The 16,372-nt window shown below is 50.7% G+C and overlaps 1 protein-coding gene across 3 annotated transcripts in view; it reads left to right on the top strand.

Moving 5' to 3' along the window:
* Nucleotides 1-16,372, top strand: part of SHC1 (SHC adaptor protein 1) — a 47,908-nt gene that overhangs the window by 24,678 nt on the left and 6,858 nt on the right. For all 3 annotated transcript variants that reach the window (XM_053370168.1, XM_053370167.1, XM_053370166.1), the window contains 7 exons: nt 1,868-1,938; nt 4,966-5,029; nt 7,911-8,030; nt 9,388-9,441; nt 11,022-11,073; nt 12,934-13,060; nt 14,305-14,476. In XM_053370168.1, the coding sequence (XP_053226143.1) occupies nt 1,868-1,938; nt 4,966-5,029; nt 7,911-8,030; nt 9,388-9,441; nt 11,022-11,073; nt 12,934-13,060; nt 14,305-14,476 (660 nt within the window). The remainder of the gene's footprint in view (nt 1-1,867; nt 1,939-4,965; nt 5,030-7,910; nt 8,031-9,387; nt 9,442-11,021; nt 11,074-12,933; nt 13,061-14,304; nt 14,477-16,372) is intronic.

Here is a 16,372-nt window from a genome sequence, read left to right as displayed (position 1 = left end):
GCTGCCAGTCAGGGTAGGCAGTATTGAGCTGGATGAATATCTGATCTGACTCTGCGCAAGGCAGCTTCCTGTTTTCCGAATCGCCGCTCCGTTACAGAGCCCGAGCCTTAAGCGTCCTTGGCTTAACCTACTCTGTAGGGTGGAGACTCAGCAAGTTTGCTGCCTCTGAGCGCCCGGGAGGGTGGCAGAGGTTGGAAGATGGAACACTGGCCTGAGAGCGTTCAGAGACAGGGTCTGGTGAGCGGCACTTGCGTTGCCACTTCCCCTTCTCTGACTCATACTGGTAGCCTCGCCTCGCCTCGCTGGCGTCGCTGAAGTCTTTGTGTCTTCCCACCGCGCACAGCCGGCCTGGCAGGTGCCCAGTGGCACATCCTGTGCCAGCTGCTTGCCCCTTCCACCCTCTTTGCTGTCGGTTCTTCATCCCAGCTGGCGATTGTGCCAACGGATCTCTCCTGCGCCCTGTTCCACGAGCAGCAACAGAAAGGCTGCGGCTCGGTCGGCAGAGCACCTGCCTTGCGTGCAGAAGGTCCCAGGTAGGGCTGGGAGAGACTCCTTTTCTGAAACCCCGGAGAGCTGCTGCCAGACAGTGCAGACAATACTGAGCCCAATGGTCCAAGGCAGCTTCCTGTGTTGCTAACCAGCTGGAAACGCCACTTTGTGATGAGGACCAGGAGAGGCTCTGCTGTGTGTGTGAAGTCGTGGGAGCTGGGTTTGCTTTATCCAGATGAAGGATACAGAGTGTGTGTGTTTGTTTCTCTGGGTGTAGAAACTAGCTCACTGCACAGGTACAATTCGCATCCGTTCCTCCACCCACTTCTCCCCCTCCCACTGCGACAAGCTCCCCTCCCGCCTGATCTCCCAGAACCAGAAGAGGCATGAAAAGGGCAGAGCAGGGGCAGGCTGCATGCAGGCTCAGTTTCTGATTGCTTGGGGAAATACCTGAAGAGAAGGGGGCTTAGGCAGCTGGGAGGAGACAAGGACTTTCAGTCTGGGCAATTGAGAAGAAGAAGAAGAAGTTGAAGTTTTATTTATACCCCACCCTCCCCAGCCAAGACTGGGCTCAGGGCGGCTAACACCAGGTATAAAAACCAATTGATTAAAATACAACTTAAAAGCAAGATTAAAATACAACATTAAAATGCAGCCTCATTTTAGTAGAAACTCAAATCAAAAACTTCTTGGGGATGAAAACGTCAAATCTTCACCAAGGCCAAGTATCCAGACTGGTCCTACGTGGGCCAGAAAAAAGCCAGGGAAGTCCCCAAATAGGAGTTTCATCACAGAAGGAGAAAGGATTCATGGGGGGAAGACTGACCAGGGATAAGCTGCTGTGCTCACTAGGCCTGACTGCCAATCAGTAAAGACCGTGGTTTTACTAATAAAGAGTGAGCTCCAATTTTGATGTGATTTACTGCTGGCTCGCTGTGCGATAGGAGATGGCCTGGACCTGGGCCTTCTCTGTGGCAGCCCCCTAAGTTCTAGAATTCCCTCCCTGCAGAGGAGCGAGCCTCCGGCATTTCCACTATACAGCCTTTGACCCCTGAGATGGTGGTTTCCGGGGCCCATCGCCCTATTCCTATGGCTGCATTTGGCTTTAAATTGCCGTCGCCCTCCCTGGGACCTGCTGGCGGAGGGCAGAAAATGAATTCAGTGATGGCGTTGATGACTAATAAAGATAACACTGCAGCTTGGAAGTCTTCCAGGGGCCCTACCTGTCCTCTTGTTCCCTTAGGAAAAAATGGGGAGGTGAGCAGGGTGGAGGTGGAATAATTGATTCATAATATCTGGGTGATGGGGATGAGGGTGAATGAGAACAGAGGGGACTTTGGGACCTAACAGGCTCTCCCACTCTTCCTTCTCCCATCAGTACATGGGCTGCGTGGAAGTTCTCCAATCCATGCGGGCTCTCGACTTCAACACGAGGACTCAAGTCACAAGGTGAGCTGCGTAGTCATTCAGAGACCAGGGGTGGTATGGGGGGGGCAGGGGAGGTCGGACGGGATAGTTATGTTGTGCCACCGCACAGGCTGCAATCCATCACTCAGGGTCACCGACTGGTTGGATGCAGAGGAACGGTGGGAGGAACCAGCTGGGGAAGGAAGAAGGAAGAAGGCTCAGAGCCCTGGGATTGGTGGTGGGGCAACGATGCAAGTGGTCAGAGGGAGAAGACCAGAAAGAGGAGGTGTCGGAAGAGGTAACAGGGTTTAGTGAGCAGGGAGAGTCGGTGGCAGAGAGGAGTCCAGAATCGGAGGCAGGAGAGTGGGATGACGGAGGCCAAGAGGCGGAGATAAGTCAGGCTGCTGAAGAGTCACAGGTATCTCTCCCACCCACTGCGACAAGCTCCCTTCCCCACTTGTCTCCAGAACCAGAAGAGGCATGAAAAGAGCGGAGGAGAGGTTGGCTGCACGCAGGCTCTCAGTCTCCGATTGCTTGGGGGAAAACCCTGGGGAGGAGGGGGCTTAGGCAGCTGTGAGAAGGCGGGAACCTTCAGTCTCTGCAACTGCTTCATGGGGGCAATACGAGTTGCTGTGCTCATTAAGCCCGACACTCCTATTCAGACTTTGTTTTTTGCTAATAAAGAGTTAACTCCAACTCGCTTGGGTGATTGACTGCTGCCTCGCTCCTGTCACTCACTAACTCCTAAAGCAGAAACGCCGTAAGCTTTGAGAGGGTGTGTCCCGTTGTGTCTCTGTGCGAGTTCCTGCTCTGGGCTTACTTCCTTTCCATATCTGCCTCTGTGTGTGTGTGTGTGTGTGTGTGTGTGTGCAGAATTCTGCTGTACCTCTGCACCGTACTGGGTATGGCTGCATAGGGAGCATTGAGACGATCAAGACACATGTCTCTGCATGAGGCTTGTCTCATGTGTCTCTGCATGAGTTGCTGCTTTGTGTTTGCCTCCTTCCAATGTGCATTTTCTCAGTGGAGGTCATTTAGCTTGACGGTGTGATCCGATAGTCTTTCCTGCCCTCAGAGGAGGCTGCCTGTTGTATCTCTGGATGAGTTCCTGCCCCGGGTTTCCTCCTGACACCCGACACCTGTTGGGGAGCCGATTTTGTGGCGCCTCTGCATCGGCTGTGTATTGGCTCAACCAGTCACTCCCAATGCAGAAACACTGTGGAATAACCCACTGTCCGGGGAGGCTGCCTGTTGTGCCTCTGGATGGGACGCTGTCCTTCCAACCAGGCTTTGCTGGGGGCCAAGTAATTCTGTTATGCCTTGTCATCGGCTCAATCTGTTGTCCCTTGGTGCAGCAAGATAAGCTGCGTCTCCCCCACCCCTGTTAATTAAATCCCAAGAACCGAGCCTGTAATACCCGAGACTCAATAATAATATTAATAATAATTTTATTATTTGTACTCCGCCCATCTGATTGGCTTGCCCCAGCCACTCTGGCCTTGGGAAGCCAAAACTGACTGCAGAGGCCAGCAGAGAGGCAGGCCGCTCCAGCTCATATCCTTAGCAGCAGCAGGAAATAGTTAAAGCTGAGTTGGAGGGGGAGCAGAGAGGCGTGTGTGTGTGTGTGTGTGTGTGTGTGTGTGTGTGTGTGTGTGTGTTTGCACTGTAAGCCTGTCCATTACCGGGCAGACGCAGGGTCTGGAAAAAGGTGACCGGAGGGAGCAGCCAGCAGGAGATGGAAAGGCTTCAGCAGCCAGGCCCCAAGCCTGCCATCAACGGCCGGCGTTGTTGTTTTTTTTAATAAAAAAAAAATTAATCCGCTAAAGACAGGAAGCGTTTATACAGCATCATCAAATATTAACAGCTCTCGCTCGATTTCTTCCCCCACGTCCTCTTCCATCCTTGCTCTGCTACCAAGGAGGCGGGAGACACGCAAACACACACACAAACCAAACACAAACACACTGTGTGTGTTTGTGTGTGCACGGGCTGCCTGCAGGGGCCGCATGTGGCTCTTTAGCTGGCCCTCGGGACCACACACCCCTCCTCAGGCCACACACACCCCAATCCGCCTTGCTTTCATCGTCTTTGGATTTTCTTTCCTGCCCGGAAGGCGTCCTTGAGCTCTCGCTTGCGTGGAAGGGTGAGCGGCGGATGTGTGATGTGCGTGTGTGTTTAGAAACCTCTTGACTCTCAGGTGGCTGGCAACGTAGCCTGCTGGGCAAAGGAAGCAGAGCAGCGACAGGGCAGCGTCTCGTCCAGAAGTGCCCTCCTTTGAAGGTGAAGGGACCCCTAACCATGAGGTCCAGTCGTGGCCAACTCTGGGGTTGCGGCGCTCATCTCGCTTTATTGGTCGAGGGAGCCAGCGTACAGCTTCCGGGTCATGTGGCCAGCATGACTAAGCCGCTTCTGGCGAACCAGAGCAGCGCACTGAAACACTGTTTACCTTCCCGCCGGAGCGGTATCTATTTATCTACTTGCACTTTGATGTGCTTTCAAACTGCTAGGTTGGCAGGAGCAGGGACTGAGCAACGAGAGCTCACCCCGTCGTGGGGATTCGAACTGCCGACCTTCTGATCAGCAAGCCCTAGGCCCTGTGGTTTAACCCACAGTGCCACCCGCGCCCCATGTGCCCTCCCTTAATGGTGGGCAATTCCACAGTGCTTCTGCACCGGGAGCGATCGGTTGAGCCATTGCACACCTGACATAACAATGCGACAAAGGTAGAGAGTCCTAAGAACCTGGGAACAGCCCTTGCAGCCTGTGTGGTCCAATACCCTCTTATTTATTTAATTTATATACCGCCCATCGTCCAAAGAAGTCAGGGTGGTTGGCCCACGCTGGGAAAACAGGCTGCTGGACATGATGGCAGGTCTTTGTCCTGTTCCAGGAGGGCAGTTCAATGAAAGAAAACGGGCGAGGGTTCAGGTGAGCTCGTTTACCACTTTTTGCCAGTATATACTTGAGATTCCTGCATTGCAGGGGGATGGCTGAGCCTCCGGGTTCCTTCCAGCTCCACAATTCTAAGATTCTATACACCCATCCCTCATTTCTCTTCTCTTCTTCCAGGGAGGCTATTGGCCTAGTCTGTGAAGCTGTGCCTGGTGCCAAGGGAGCCATTCGCAGGAGAAAGGTGAGGTGGACAGAGAATACTACATTGTTGCTGTTTTTCTCTGTGGTCAAAATTCGCCCCGTACATCTCAAGAGCTGGCGCGCCACTTTGAAACTATCATGGCTTTCCCCCAAAATACAGTGGTACCTCGGTTTACTAACGTAAGGGTTTGGATTTGGATTTGATATCCTGCCTTTCACTCCCTTTAAGGAATCTCAAAGCGGCTAACATTCTCCTTTCCCTTCCTCCCCCACAACAAACACTCTGTGAGGTGAGTGGGGCTGAGAGACTTCAGAGAAGTGTGACTAGCCCAAGGTCACCCAGCAGCTGCGTGTGGAGGAGCAGGGAAGTGAACCTGGTTCACCAGATTATGAGTCCACCGCTCTTAACCACTACACCACACTGGCTCTAGTTCCGGAAGTCCATTCTTAAACAGAAACCATTCTTAAACCAAGGTGCGCTTTCCCTAATGAGGCCTCCCACCGCCGGTGCTCTTCCACCATTTGGCTTCCGTTCTTAGACCAAGGTAAAGTTCGCAAACCAGGACTTCCGGTTTTGCGGAGTTCGTAAACCAAATCGTTCGTAAACAGGACTGTTCTTAAACCGAGGTACCACTGTATTCTGGGAACTGCAGCTCATTACGGGTGCTGAGAGTTGTTAGGAAGCTTCCCTCTTCCTCTCCCAGAGCTACAGTTCCCAGAGGTCCCTAGGAAACAGGATTGATTGTTAAACCACTCTGGGAATTGGCAAGTAAGGGAAAAGAAAAGGAAAGTTCCCAGGTGAGAGCTGGGACGGCACACCGCTTTCTGTGTGAGACAAGGGTTGAGAGGTACTTTTGAGAGAGAACGCTGCGTTTTCTCTTTCTCTGCTTTTTAAATTTTTATTTGGATTAGTTTCCTTTATCTTAACTGTATCATGAAAAAGCTTTAATAAAATGTTGCCTTGTGTGCAGCTACAAATTGGATTCCTCACGCAAGACAGCCTTTCGCGGTAATCCAGTGGTAATCCACTCTCCTTTCAGTGCAGTGCATGGATATAGTATACTGCAGCAGAGAGAGTTACAACTGCTTGAGTCTATTAGGGTATGATTCTGGGAGCACCCTACAATATTTCACATATTCAAGGGTGTAACTTTTAAAAATGTCTGTTTTTTTAACCTATTACTATTTTCCTGAAATGGGGGGCGAAATCCCACTGGGAATTGTTATCTCTGGGAGGGCAAGAGGAGTGGGCTGGGTCTCCTAGCGATCCGAGGCACCCTTAAAAATGTCAGATACCTTTGGGGAAGCCGTGGCTGTTTATCTTGGCATTGCGGTGGTTTAAATCTGTAGTTTCAACAAGGCCTAGTAGTCTGTGCAAAGATCCCCAAGCAAGCAAGGCAGAACCAACCGGAGAGGGCAGAATAACTCTTAAGGGCTTGTGATTTGGATAAAAGGAGCTGGTGCGAGGATGCGTTCAGCACACCCCAGCTGGAACAGCAACACTCCCACAGTGCGAGCCGCGCGTGCTTTTCAGGAAAGCTTGCACATGTGTCTGTGCGTGATTTGATTTGAGGTCTCCAGCCTCGGCCCCCCCTTTCCCCCTCAGGCTGGGAAATGGGGACCGAGTTGCTGCAATAAAGGCCCGGCGCAGGCGAGGCTGATCAATAGATAACCATAACAGCCCGTCTAATGGACGCGGAGGAAAGTGGAGGGGCATGTGCAGGGTGGGGAGGTGAGGGGGCCGTTTGGTCATCAGCCCATCTCCCTTTTGTTCCTTCTGCCCTTCCCAGGCTCGCTCTTGCCTCTTCCCACTGTGCACCCTTCTCCCTGATCTCTTAGGAACATATAAGGAACTGATTGATTGATTGATTGATTGATTGATTGATTGCCAGCTTAGTTATGTCTGCGCTGGCTGGCAGCAGCTCTCCAGGCGTTCAAGCAGGGTTCTCTGTCCAGCCCTGTCACCTGCCTTCCTGCCTTCCTTAACAGCCAATCCCAGGGGTCCTTGGCTCTGGCTCCGCCTACTGTGGGCCTCCCATCCCCCAGTCCCAGTGGCTACCAGTCACCATTCCCGAATAGGCTTGGATCTTAGGAACACAGGGAGCTGCCTGATACACAGAAACAGAGATCCTAGTCCTCATGGTTTTGAACAAGCAGCTGCTTTTTTAAATAGAGCCTGCCCTATTCTGAGCCATACCATTGGTCCACCTAGCTTAGTATTGTCCGCACTGGCTGGCAGCAAATCTCTAGGATTGCAGATTTCATTCCAGGGCTGGATTTGAGACCTTTAGAGGCCCTAAGCACTTAAAAGGTTTTGGTGCCCCCGTAGATCTAATTCAAAACAGAAACAATAATAAACCGTAAAATAAATTTTTGATTTTTCGAAATGAAACGAAACCTACGGCAAGTTTGAAAATGATGTTTGTTTTTGTATACTTCCACTTGATTTATATTTGAAAAATCTTCTCCTGCTTTTTCTAATTGCAAAGTCTTTGATCAGATCCTTACGTAACACATCTGCTTCTATACTTAGTAGAGGTAAGGCATCCAGCCTGCTTTGTTGCACAGTAGTTCTGTTGGGATTTTTAATATGCTTCAACTGAGAAAATGGAACACGCAGCCAAGCAATTTGTGGCTGTTAATGTTAGAAATCTGGCAATGGAAAAATTCTGTGATGCCCTAAGCACGTGCTTATTTTACTGATTGGTTAACCCAGACCTGTTTCAGGCCCCATAGCTCAGTGGCCTATAGAAGTCCCTGGGTTCAATCCCCGGCAATCCTGGGGTGTTTTATGGAGAAGGGCCGTCGCTCCGTGATAGAGCACGTGGTTTGCACACAGAAAGTCCCAGGTTCAATCCTGGTCTTCTCCAGCCAGTGCTGTTGCTAACATCCTTGGGGTGCGTCTCTCTCCCTCTCGGCAGCCCTGCGGCCGCTCGCTGAACTCCATCCTTGGCAAGAGCAACCTGAAGTTTGCCGGCATGCCAATCACACTCACCATCTCCACCAGCAGCCTCAACCTCATGGCGTCTGACTGTAAACAGGTAAGGAGATATCTTCTCTCCCAACATCCTCTGGGACACACTGTCTAGAATGGATACTTTCACCTCGGTGACGGACGGGTGTTGAGGATCATGGGCTTAGACAGCCTTCCTCCTTGCTTGTTATGACCCTCCAGATGTTGCTGGTCTACAGTTCCCTTTGTCCCTTGACCATTGGCCATGTTAGTCCAGCAACATCTCTGTATCCCTGCTCTACATACATTTAATGCGTGATCCCTGATTGGCTGGGACATGCATCTAAGGCACGGCTGAGGAACCCGCCAGGCATTGCTGGGCTCCAACTCTCATTGTTCCTGACCACTCGCTGGGGCTGATGGGAGTTGGAGTCCAGCAACATCTGGAGGGTCAGAAGTTCCCTATCCCTGAACTGGACCACTGTTTGCCTTCTCTAAGCTCTGGTCACATTTCTATCTTCTTCCAATATGGGGAAGGAAAACTTGCATCCCTTCCAGCTACTGCTAGGCCACAACGGCCATCAACCATTGGCCATGCCAACCACGTCAGGGGTGCTTCCCAGACACGGAATGCGCAGGGCATAGAGTTAACTCTTTATTGTCTAAGGTAACACTTACAGTTGCCTCTACGGCTCTGGATACTTGCACACAGCAATCTAGCATCTAGGCAGCTACAGTGGTACTTCTGGCTGCGAACGGGATCCGTTCCAGAGGCCCGTTCGCAACATGAAAAGCCCGCAACCTGAAGTGCTGTATCTGCGCAGGTGCACGGTGTGATTTGGTACTACTGCGCCTGTGCAAAGCGCGATTGGCGAAACCCGGAAGTAACCCTTTCCAGTACTTCCGGGTCGCTGCGGGACACAACCTGAAAAAACGTAACATGAGGTATGACTACTCCTGGGTCATCGCTCTAGGGGGCGTTGGCAGCAACTGGGGACGACTCCCCCTCCACCAGTTTATATACCTTCCCCTAATAGGCAGTGCGCACTTAGCCAGCGATTGCGCCTGTGTGGGTGCTGTTTCTGCTCTTCCTGCTTCTGCTCTTTCCTGGTTCTGGGCACCAGTGATGTAGGGGAGGGTGGAGAAGCACCCAGCCCTTCTCCTGCCTCTGATTTTTGCCTCCTGGCTGGTACAGGCCCCCACAGACCACTGCCCCCCTTCCCCTGGTGCCCACTTGCCAGCGTCCTGCCAGTCCCTGCCAGGGCGTCAGGGTGCAGAAGTCTGCCTTGGGGAGCTAAAATCTGGCACTCCCATAATCCAGGAGAGCTTGACTTTACTGTAAGAATTTCAGGAGGGTGGGAAGGGGCGGGGAGGAAGTTCATTTTGTGTTTTTTTGCTGTGCTTTGCGTCTCATTTTTCCTTCTTCCTTCCCTTCCATTGTTTAGATCATCGCCAACCATCATATGCAATCAATTTCTTTTGCATCCGGAGGGGATCCGGTGAGTGTCGAGAGGGCAGAATGTTCTCCCCGCTCCCTGGTTTGCCCCCTAACCTTGTTCTGGGGTTTCTGGAGACAGTGTGGGATGCACATGGGGAAAAACCTCCTGCATTAATGCTAATCCTTGCACTGAAAATTAGTTGAGTACCATCCTCTCCCAGGGACGCAGGTGGCACTGTGGTGTAAACCACTGAGCCTAGGGCTTGCTGATCAGAAGGTCGGCGGTTCGAATCCCCGCAATGGGGTGAGCTCCCGTTGCTCGGTCCCTGCTCCTGCCCACCTAGCAGTTTCGAAAGCATGTCAGGTGCAAGTAGATAAATAGGTACCGCTCCGGCGGGAAAGTAAACGGCGTTTCCGTGCGCTGCTCTGGTTCGCCAGAAGCGGCTTAGTCCTGCTGGCCACATGACCCGGAAGCTGTAGGTCAGCTCCCTTGGCCAGTAAAGCGAGGTGAGCGCCGCAACCCCAAAGTTGTCTGCGACTGGACCTAACAGTCAGGGGTCCCTTTACCTTTACCTTTACCATCCTCTCTGCATGTGAGCCACGCATAGACTCTCCCTGTGGCTAGCAGAACCTGTATAAATTATGCAAATTAATGCTGTTCACATAATTTATGCAGGTTGCAGAATTCCAGTGATGTGTGCTATGGAATTTTTAGGGTCTTCAAGCACAGACTCCATGCAGTCCTGACTATATTCATTCCGCTGCACCCCAGTTGCTAGATCCTTTGACTAGCGCAGGCATCGGCAAACTCCGGCCCTCCAGATGTTTGGGACTACAATTCCCATCATCCCTGACCACTGGTCCTGTTAGCTAGGGATGGTGGGAATTGTAGTCCCAAACATCGGAACGGCCAGAGTTTGCCTATGCCTGGACTAGCCATTCTCCCTTCCAGCAGGATTCAGATAACTTCTTATTACCCTCCTTCATGTCAGGAAAACGGAGAGCTGGTGTGGTATAGCATTGAAGTCTGGGGAGAGCCAGGTTCAAATTCCCACTTGTTCCCAAAGCAAACTTTGTGACTTTTGGCCACACACATAATCCAACCTTGCAGGCTTGTTAGGATAAACCAGGAAGGAACAATTTACACCATCTTGAGCTTCTGGAGGGAGAAAGGTGGGAGATAGATAAAAAGGTAAAGGAATCCCTGACCATTAGGTCCAGTCACGCGCTCATCTCACTTTATTGGCCGAGGGAGCCGGCGTACAGCTTCTGGGTCATGTGGCCAGCATGACTAAGCCGCTTCTGGCAAACCAGAGCAGCGCACGGAAATGCTGTTTACCTTCCCGCCGGAGCGGTACCTATTTATCTACTTGCACTTTGACTTGCTTTCGAACTGCTAGGTCGGCAGGAGCAGGGACTGAGCAACGGGAGCTCACCCCGTCGCGGGGATTCGAACCGCCAACCTTCTGATTGGCAAGTCCTAGGCTCTGTGGTTTAGACCACAGCGCCACCCGCATCCCGGGAGATAGATAGATATAGCAAATAAAGCAGCGCCAGTGAAAGGTAGTTGTGGGGTGTTTTCTCTTCTTCCCTCTCTCCCCTTTTTTAATCTGGCATTTATCAAGTCTCCCATCTTCCCAGGACACGGCCGAATATGTTGCCTACGTTGCCAAAGATCCTGTCAACCACAGAGGTAAGACGTTCTGCGCCAACCAGAAACTGGGCCTGGGTCAGCTTCGACTGGGTTTAAAAGATTTGTGTCCTGCTTTTCCAGCAACCACGTTCATCTCACTCACGATAACGCCAGCAGCGTTTAAAAAATACCGAGCGAGCACTTCAATCAGAATAATAATAATCCCTAACTTTTTCTTTTAAGTCTTGGCACCTGACAGGCATGCCAGTGACGGGTGGGGGCCAAATTGGGAGGCCTGGTGGGCTTGATCTAAGCTTGTGGGCCAAAGGTTCCCCACCTCTGGTGTAAACGGTCCTGAGCTGGATGAACCCAACGGGTCAGACTTGGTAGAAGGCAGCTTCTAGTGCTGCTACAAGAAGCTGGAGATGGCGCTCAACAACATTTCATGAGCTACATGTCTTCTGTTCGTTGATATTCTGTTAGCATGCACTGTTTGCTTTGTTTTTTGCTTTGGATATTGTCAGATGGCAGTGGTGGTTGCTCGTGAGTAACCAGGCAGGACTCAGACCTGTCTTTTACAGGCTTTATTTTGGGTGCAAACTATTTGCAGTGCAGAGCCACAAGTTCATATCTGCCTCAATCGCTAGCAGAACGTCCCAGCCTTTTCCTTCCCTCTTTGCACTTTAGACCTCTGCGCAAGGTGGGCAACGTAAGGGGCATGCTTCCCTCCTGGCCGGCTTGGCCAGGAGTGGTGCTGAGGCTCCCTGCAGCATCCTCAGGTCCTTTTACCTCTTCCCCACTGGAGGTGGGGCTTTCCTCATCACCGGAAGAGGAACTGCTTTGCGAGATTTTCGGAGGCTCCCTGTAACACGACTGCCCCTCTGTTTCCCGCCCCTGTTCTGATGGCAGATATGAATAGATAAATAGATGGGGGGTAGAGAGAGAGAGAAAGATTCTAATTGCTATTAGATTCCATTAAATTTATAGATATAGGTATGTTTGTGTGCAAAATATGTACCGTATTTTTCGCTCTATAGGACGCACCAGACAATAGGACGCACCTTGTTTTAGAAGGGGGAGAACAAGAAAAAAAATTCTCCCCCTCTCTGCCCAGCGCCCCTTCAGCGAAGCGGCAGAAGGTGCTGCGTAGAGAGGGGGAGAATTCCCCCCCCCCTTGCTTTCCCCCTCTAAAACAAGGTGCCGTTCAAGGTGCGTTCAGTCGCCTTTAGGCGGCTACCTTGGAAGCCTGGAGAGCGAGAGGGGTCAGTGCACACCGACCCCTCTCGCTCTCCAGGCTTCAGGTTCCTTCCGACCTGCTTTTTGGGGCTGGCAGGGGGAAGCCCACCGCCAGCCCCAAAGAGCAAGTCGGGGCGCAGCGTAAAGGCACGCAGTGGAGAGGCTGCTGCCATAGCCGCGCATCACCTCTCCCGGCTGGTGAGGTTGCACGTGGCTATGGCAATACCCCCACCTCCCGCAAAAGCCCACAGGAGCCGTGCACCCTTTAAGGAGCGTGCGGCTCCTGTGGGCTTTTCTACGAGGAGGGAGAAGGGACTGACTGGCCGCGTCAGTCCCTTGTCCCTCCTGAGGAAAAGCCCGCAAGAGCCATGCGGAGCTTGTGTGCGGCTTTTGGGGGCTTTTCCTGCCTGCCTCCCCCCTGCATTTGCTCCATAGGACACACACACATTTCCCCTTCATTTGTGGAGGGGGAAAAGTGTGTCCTATAGAGCGAAAAATACGGTATTTACGTCGGTTTGTAACTGATTTTTTTCATCCCAGTCTTTTTATCCCGCTTTCAGTTTGCTTGGGTTTATTTCATTGTGGGATGTTGGTTTTTTTGCACTGGATCTACTCTTGAGCACCCGAAACGGCATCCGATACGACCTGTTACCTTATTCTGCTTCTCCCTGCCCCCCCCCACAGCCTGCCACATTCTGGAGTGCCCCGAGGGGCTGGCGCAGGACGTGATCAGCACCATTGGGCAGGCGTTTGAGCTGCGCTTCAAACAGTACCTCAAGAACCCTCCCAAGCTCGTCACCCCTCATGACAGGTAAGGCCAAGCTGGTTTTATTGAGCAACACCTGGAGGGCCCCGCACCCCTTTCCCAAACCAGTCGTGCCCCAACCAATCAGGGATCACATATTAAATGCATGTACAGTGTTGGAGAATATAGCGATTACAGAGGAAAATCACACATCGCCTGAAATTCAGACAAGGAGCAGAATCTCCAGCACCCTGTCTATATGCTGTGGCATCTCTTTGTTTTTTTATAGCACACTCCCTCTGCTTTTCAAATATTTTTTATTGAACAATTGTAGGCAAGAACAGCAATGAAAGAAAAAAATAGCTTTATTTTAAAGAAAGGTCAATAAAAATAAATAAAGGATGCAGCGATGTGATTTACTGAATCGATAAGAAAACATAACCAAGAGAAGGATGTGTGTTCTGTGATTACAAAGGGTTCCATGGTTTAAATCAAAATCATTGCCATTTTTAAAATTTTCAATTCTACGTAACCTTGGACTGCACTAAATCTGGACGCTTACTTAGACCTGTGGGTATACCTAGCCCTCCTGAGCTGCTGTTTGTATATAAAATAAAATTATACCTAATGGTAAAGAAGCCATTAGGTCCTTGGACACTCAAGCGAGATTTCCGCCCCAGTTCTTCCCAAGAAAAAAATCAGGCAAAATTTTTCAAGGACAATTTGCGCTCCCTTCTTTCCTGTGGCTGTCTTGTATCTTGTTATTAAAAACAAAATAAAACTTGTTTGCAGAGTAGTAATAGCAGGGACACGGGTGGCGCTGTGGGTTAAACCACAGAGCTTAGTACTTGCTGATCAGAAGGTCAGCAGTTTGAATCCCTGCGACGGGGTGAGCTCCCATTGCTCGGTCCCTGCTCCTGCCAACCTAGCAGTTTGAAAGCAGCTCAAAGTGCAAGTAGATAAATAGGTACCGCTCCGGCGGGAAGGTAAACGGTGTTTCCATGCGCTGCTCTGGTTCGCCAGAAGCGGCTTAGTCAGTCTGGGCACATGACCCGGAAGCTGTACGCCGGCTCCTTCGGCCAATAAAGCGAGATGAGTGCCGCAACCCCAGAGTCATCCGCGACTGGCCCTAATGGTCAGGGGTCCCTTTACCTTTAATAGCAGGAGAGGTCTATAGCCTCTGTGCCCTGTTGTCTGCCCTCCCTAAGGCATCCGATTGGATCGTGTGGCGATGCTGAGCATGATGGGAGCTTCCCTGGCCTGATCCAGTAGGGCTTCTCTTGCATTCAGCGCCTGCCCTCTTTCCTCAGGATGGCTGGATTCGATGGCTCCGCTTGGGACGAAGAGGAGGAACCGCTGCCAGACCACCAGTACTACAACGACTTCCCGGGGAAGGAGCCCCCGCTGGGAGGCGTGGTAGATATGCGCTTGAGAGAAGGAGCTGCGGCGGCCCTGATGCCCAACCACTTAGGAGCCACCCTGGTTAGTGCGCCGGCGTACCTCTGCCAACTCGCTCGCTCACCTGCATGCAGTTCCTACTCGCCATAGGCAACCAGGCTGGTTCTTAAATTGGTACAGTGTGGAGGAAGTGAACAGGGGGCCAGTTTTCTCTCTCGATCTCATGACACTAGAAGCCAGCAGGATTATCTGGGGCAGCTGAAGGTTGGGATTCCTGCATTGCAAGGGGGTTGAACAAAATGACCCTTTGTGAAACGTTCCCAAAACAAGGAAGGATTGGACTCTGATTAATAAAATACACACGAGGCTTGACCAGCAAGACTCTGGGAGGAGTGCGAATAATAATAATAATCCGTCCACCCCTTGGCCGAGGTCGTTTTATTCACGAAAGAACTTTTAACACAGTGTTCGTAAGAACCAATCAGATTTCCTCTGAGCATTTCAAAAAACCCCACGTGGGGACAAAGTTAAAGTTAAAATTACAAAGAGCTAATTTAAGCATGCATACATTCTGGGTTAATAAAACAGGATTAAAAGGAGGAATGCATTCAGCAAACCCGGAGGTCATAAACAAGCGGTAAACAGGAGAGGAAAGATGGCAAGGAAAGATTAGGCATCTTTGTCACCTCCATGTGAAACTATTTCCTGGCCCTAAGATTAAAAAAAACCAAGGAAAGGTACGTCAAAGCTAACAATCATCTTTAAGACCCAGGATGCCAGATGAAGCAACTGGCCTGTGTATTTAGAATGCTTATACATGCCTGTCAGGCATAGAGAAAGCAAATGGCAGCGGTGCAGAGGCTTGTGGGATTCGATCAGAAACTCTTTTTTTAAAAAAATATTTTTTATTAATTTTCCAACATACATTTATAATATCCAATCTAAATTTATCACATATTTTCTCTTTTAGACTTCCTTCAGCCTCTCTGACAATCATCTATTATTCAGTTTTTTAATTACACATTTCCTAATTTTTATATTGCATTTTATATACCCTCTCCCTCTTATTTTTCTTCAATACAATATTCCTCAAACATTCACAGAGCTTCTTGAAATCCCACTAGCGTTATTTGCTCGTCGCGTGTGCATTTCAAATAGTCTGAAAATTTCCCCCAATCTTCGATGAACTTGTGGTCTCGTAGATATCTGATCTTCCCTGTTAATTTGTCCAGTTCTGCATAATCCATCATGGATTAGGATTGATCAGAAACTCTTGTCAATGATTCAAACCCAGTCAATGCAATGCTTTCATTGCTGCCACAGTGGCTTGCTCCATACTTCAGAATTCCTCATAGCGATCCCACCTGACCCCCCACACTCTGGATATTTGCACCCCTAAACCTTTGGGTCCCTTCCAGTGCGACAGTTCTGTGACAATACTTCTTCCCACAGTTAAGCCCTGGAACTCACTGCCACAGGAAGCAGCGACGGCCACCACCTTGGTTGGTTCTAAAAGAGCATTAATGGAAAAGGCTGTCAATGGCCACAACGGCTATGCTCTACCATCCGTTTTTAGGCTGTGATTTGCCTCTAAGCATCGGTCGCTGGGAATTGTGGGTGGAGAGGGTTGCTGTGGGGCTCAGCGCCTGCTTGTGGGCTTCCCATTGAGGCCATCTGGTTGAATAACAGGAGAGCAGGGCGCTGTAACAGATGGGCGACTGACCTTATCAGCCAGGGCTATTCTTGTATTCTGAAGCCCAGAGTAGCACTCTGCTCCATCCTAACTGCAGAGTCATCTGATGCTGTTGGGGACTACAACTCCCATCATTGCACCATTGGCCAGGCTGGTCAAGGCTGATGGGAGTTGGAGTCCATATACAGGTGAAGGGACATTGGGTTCCCCATCCCTGATCTACAGGTATAATAAGAATGTTATTATTTATAAGTGGTTTCCCCAGCCACTCTGGGCGGCTTACAGCA

Source organism: Podarcis raffonei, chromosome 16 (assembly GCF_027172205.1).
Source record: "Podarcis raffonei isolate rPodRaf1 chromosome 16, rPodRaf1.pri, whole genome shotgun sequence".
In the NCBI taxonomy this organism is placed as follows: Eukaryota; Metazoa; Chordata; class Lepidosauria; order Squamata; family Lacertidae; genus Podarcis; species Podarcis raffonei.
The sequence above is the reverse complement of the archived record's forward strand: the minus strand, read 5'-3'. Positions and strand labels throughout refer to the sequence as shown.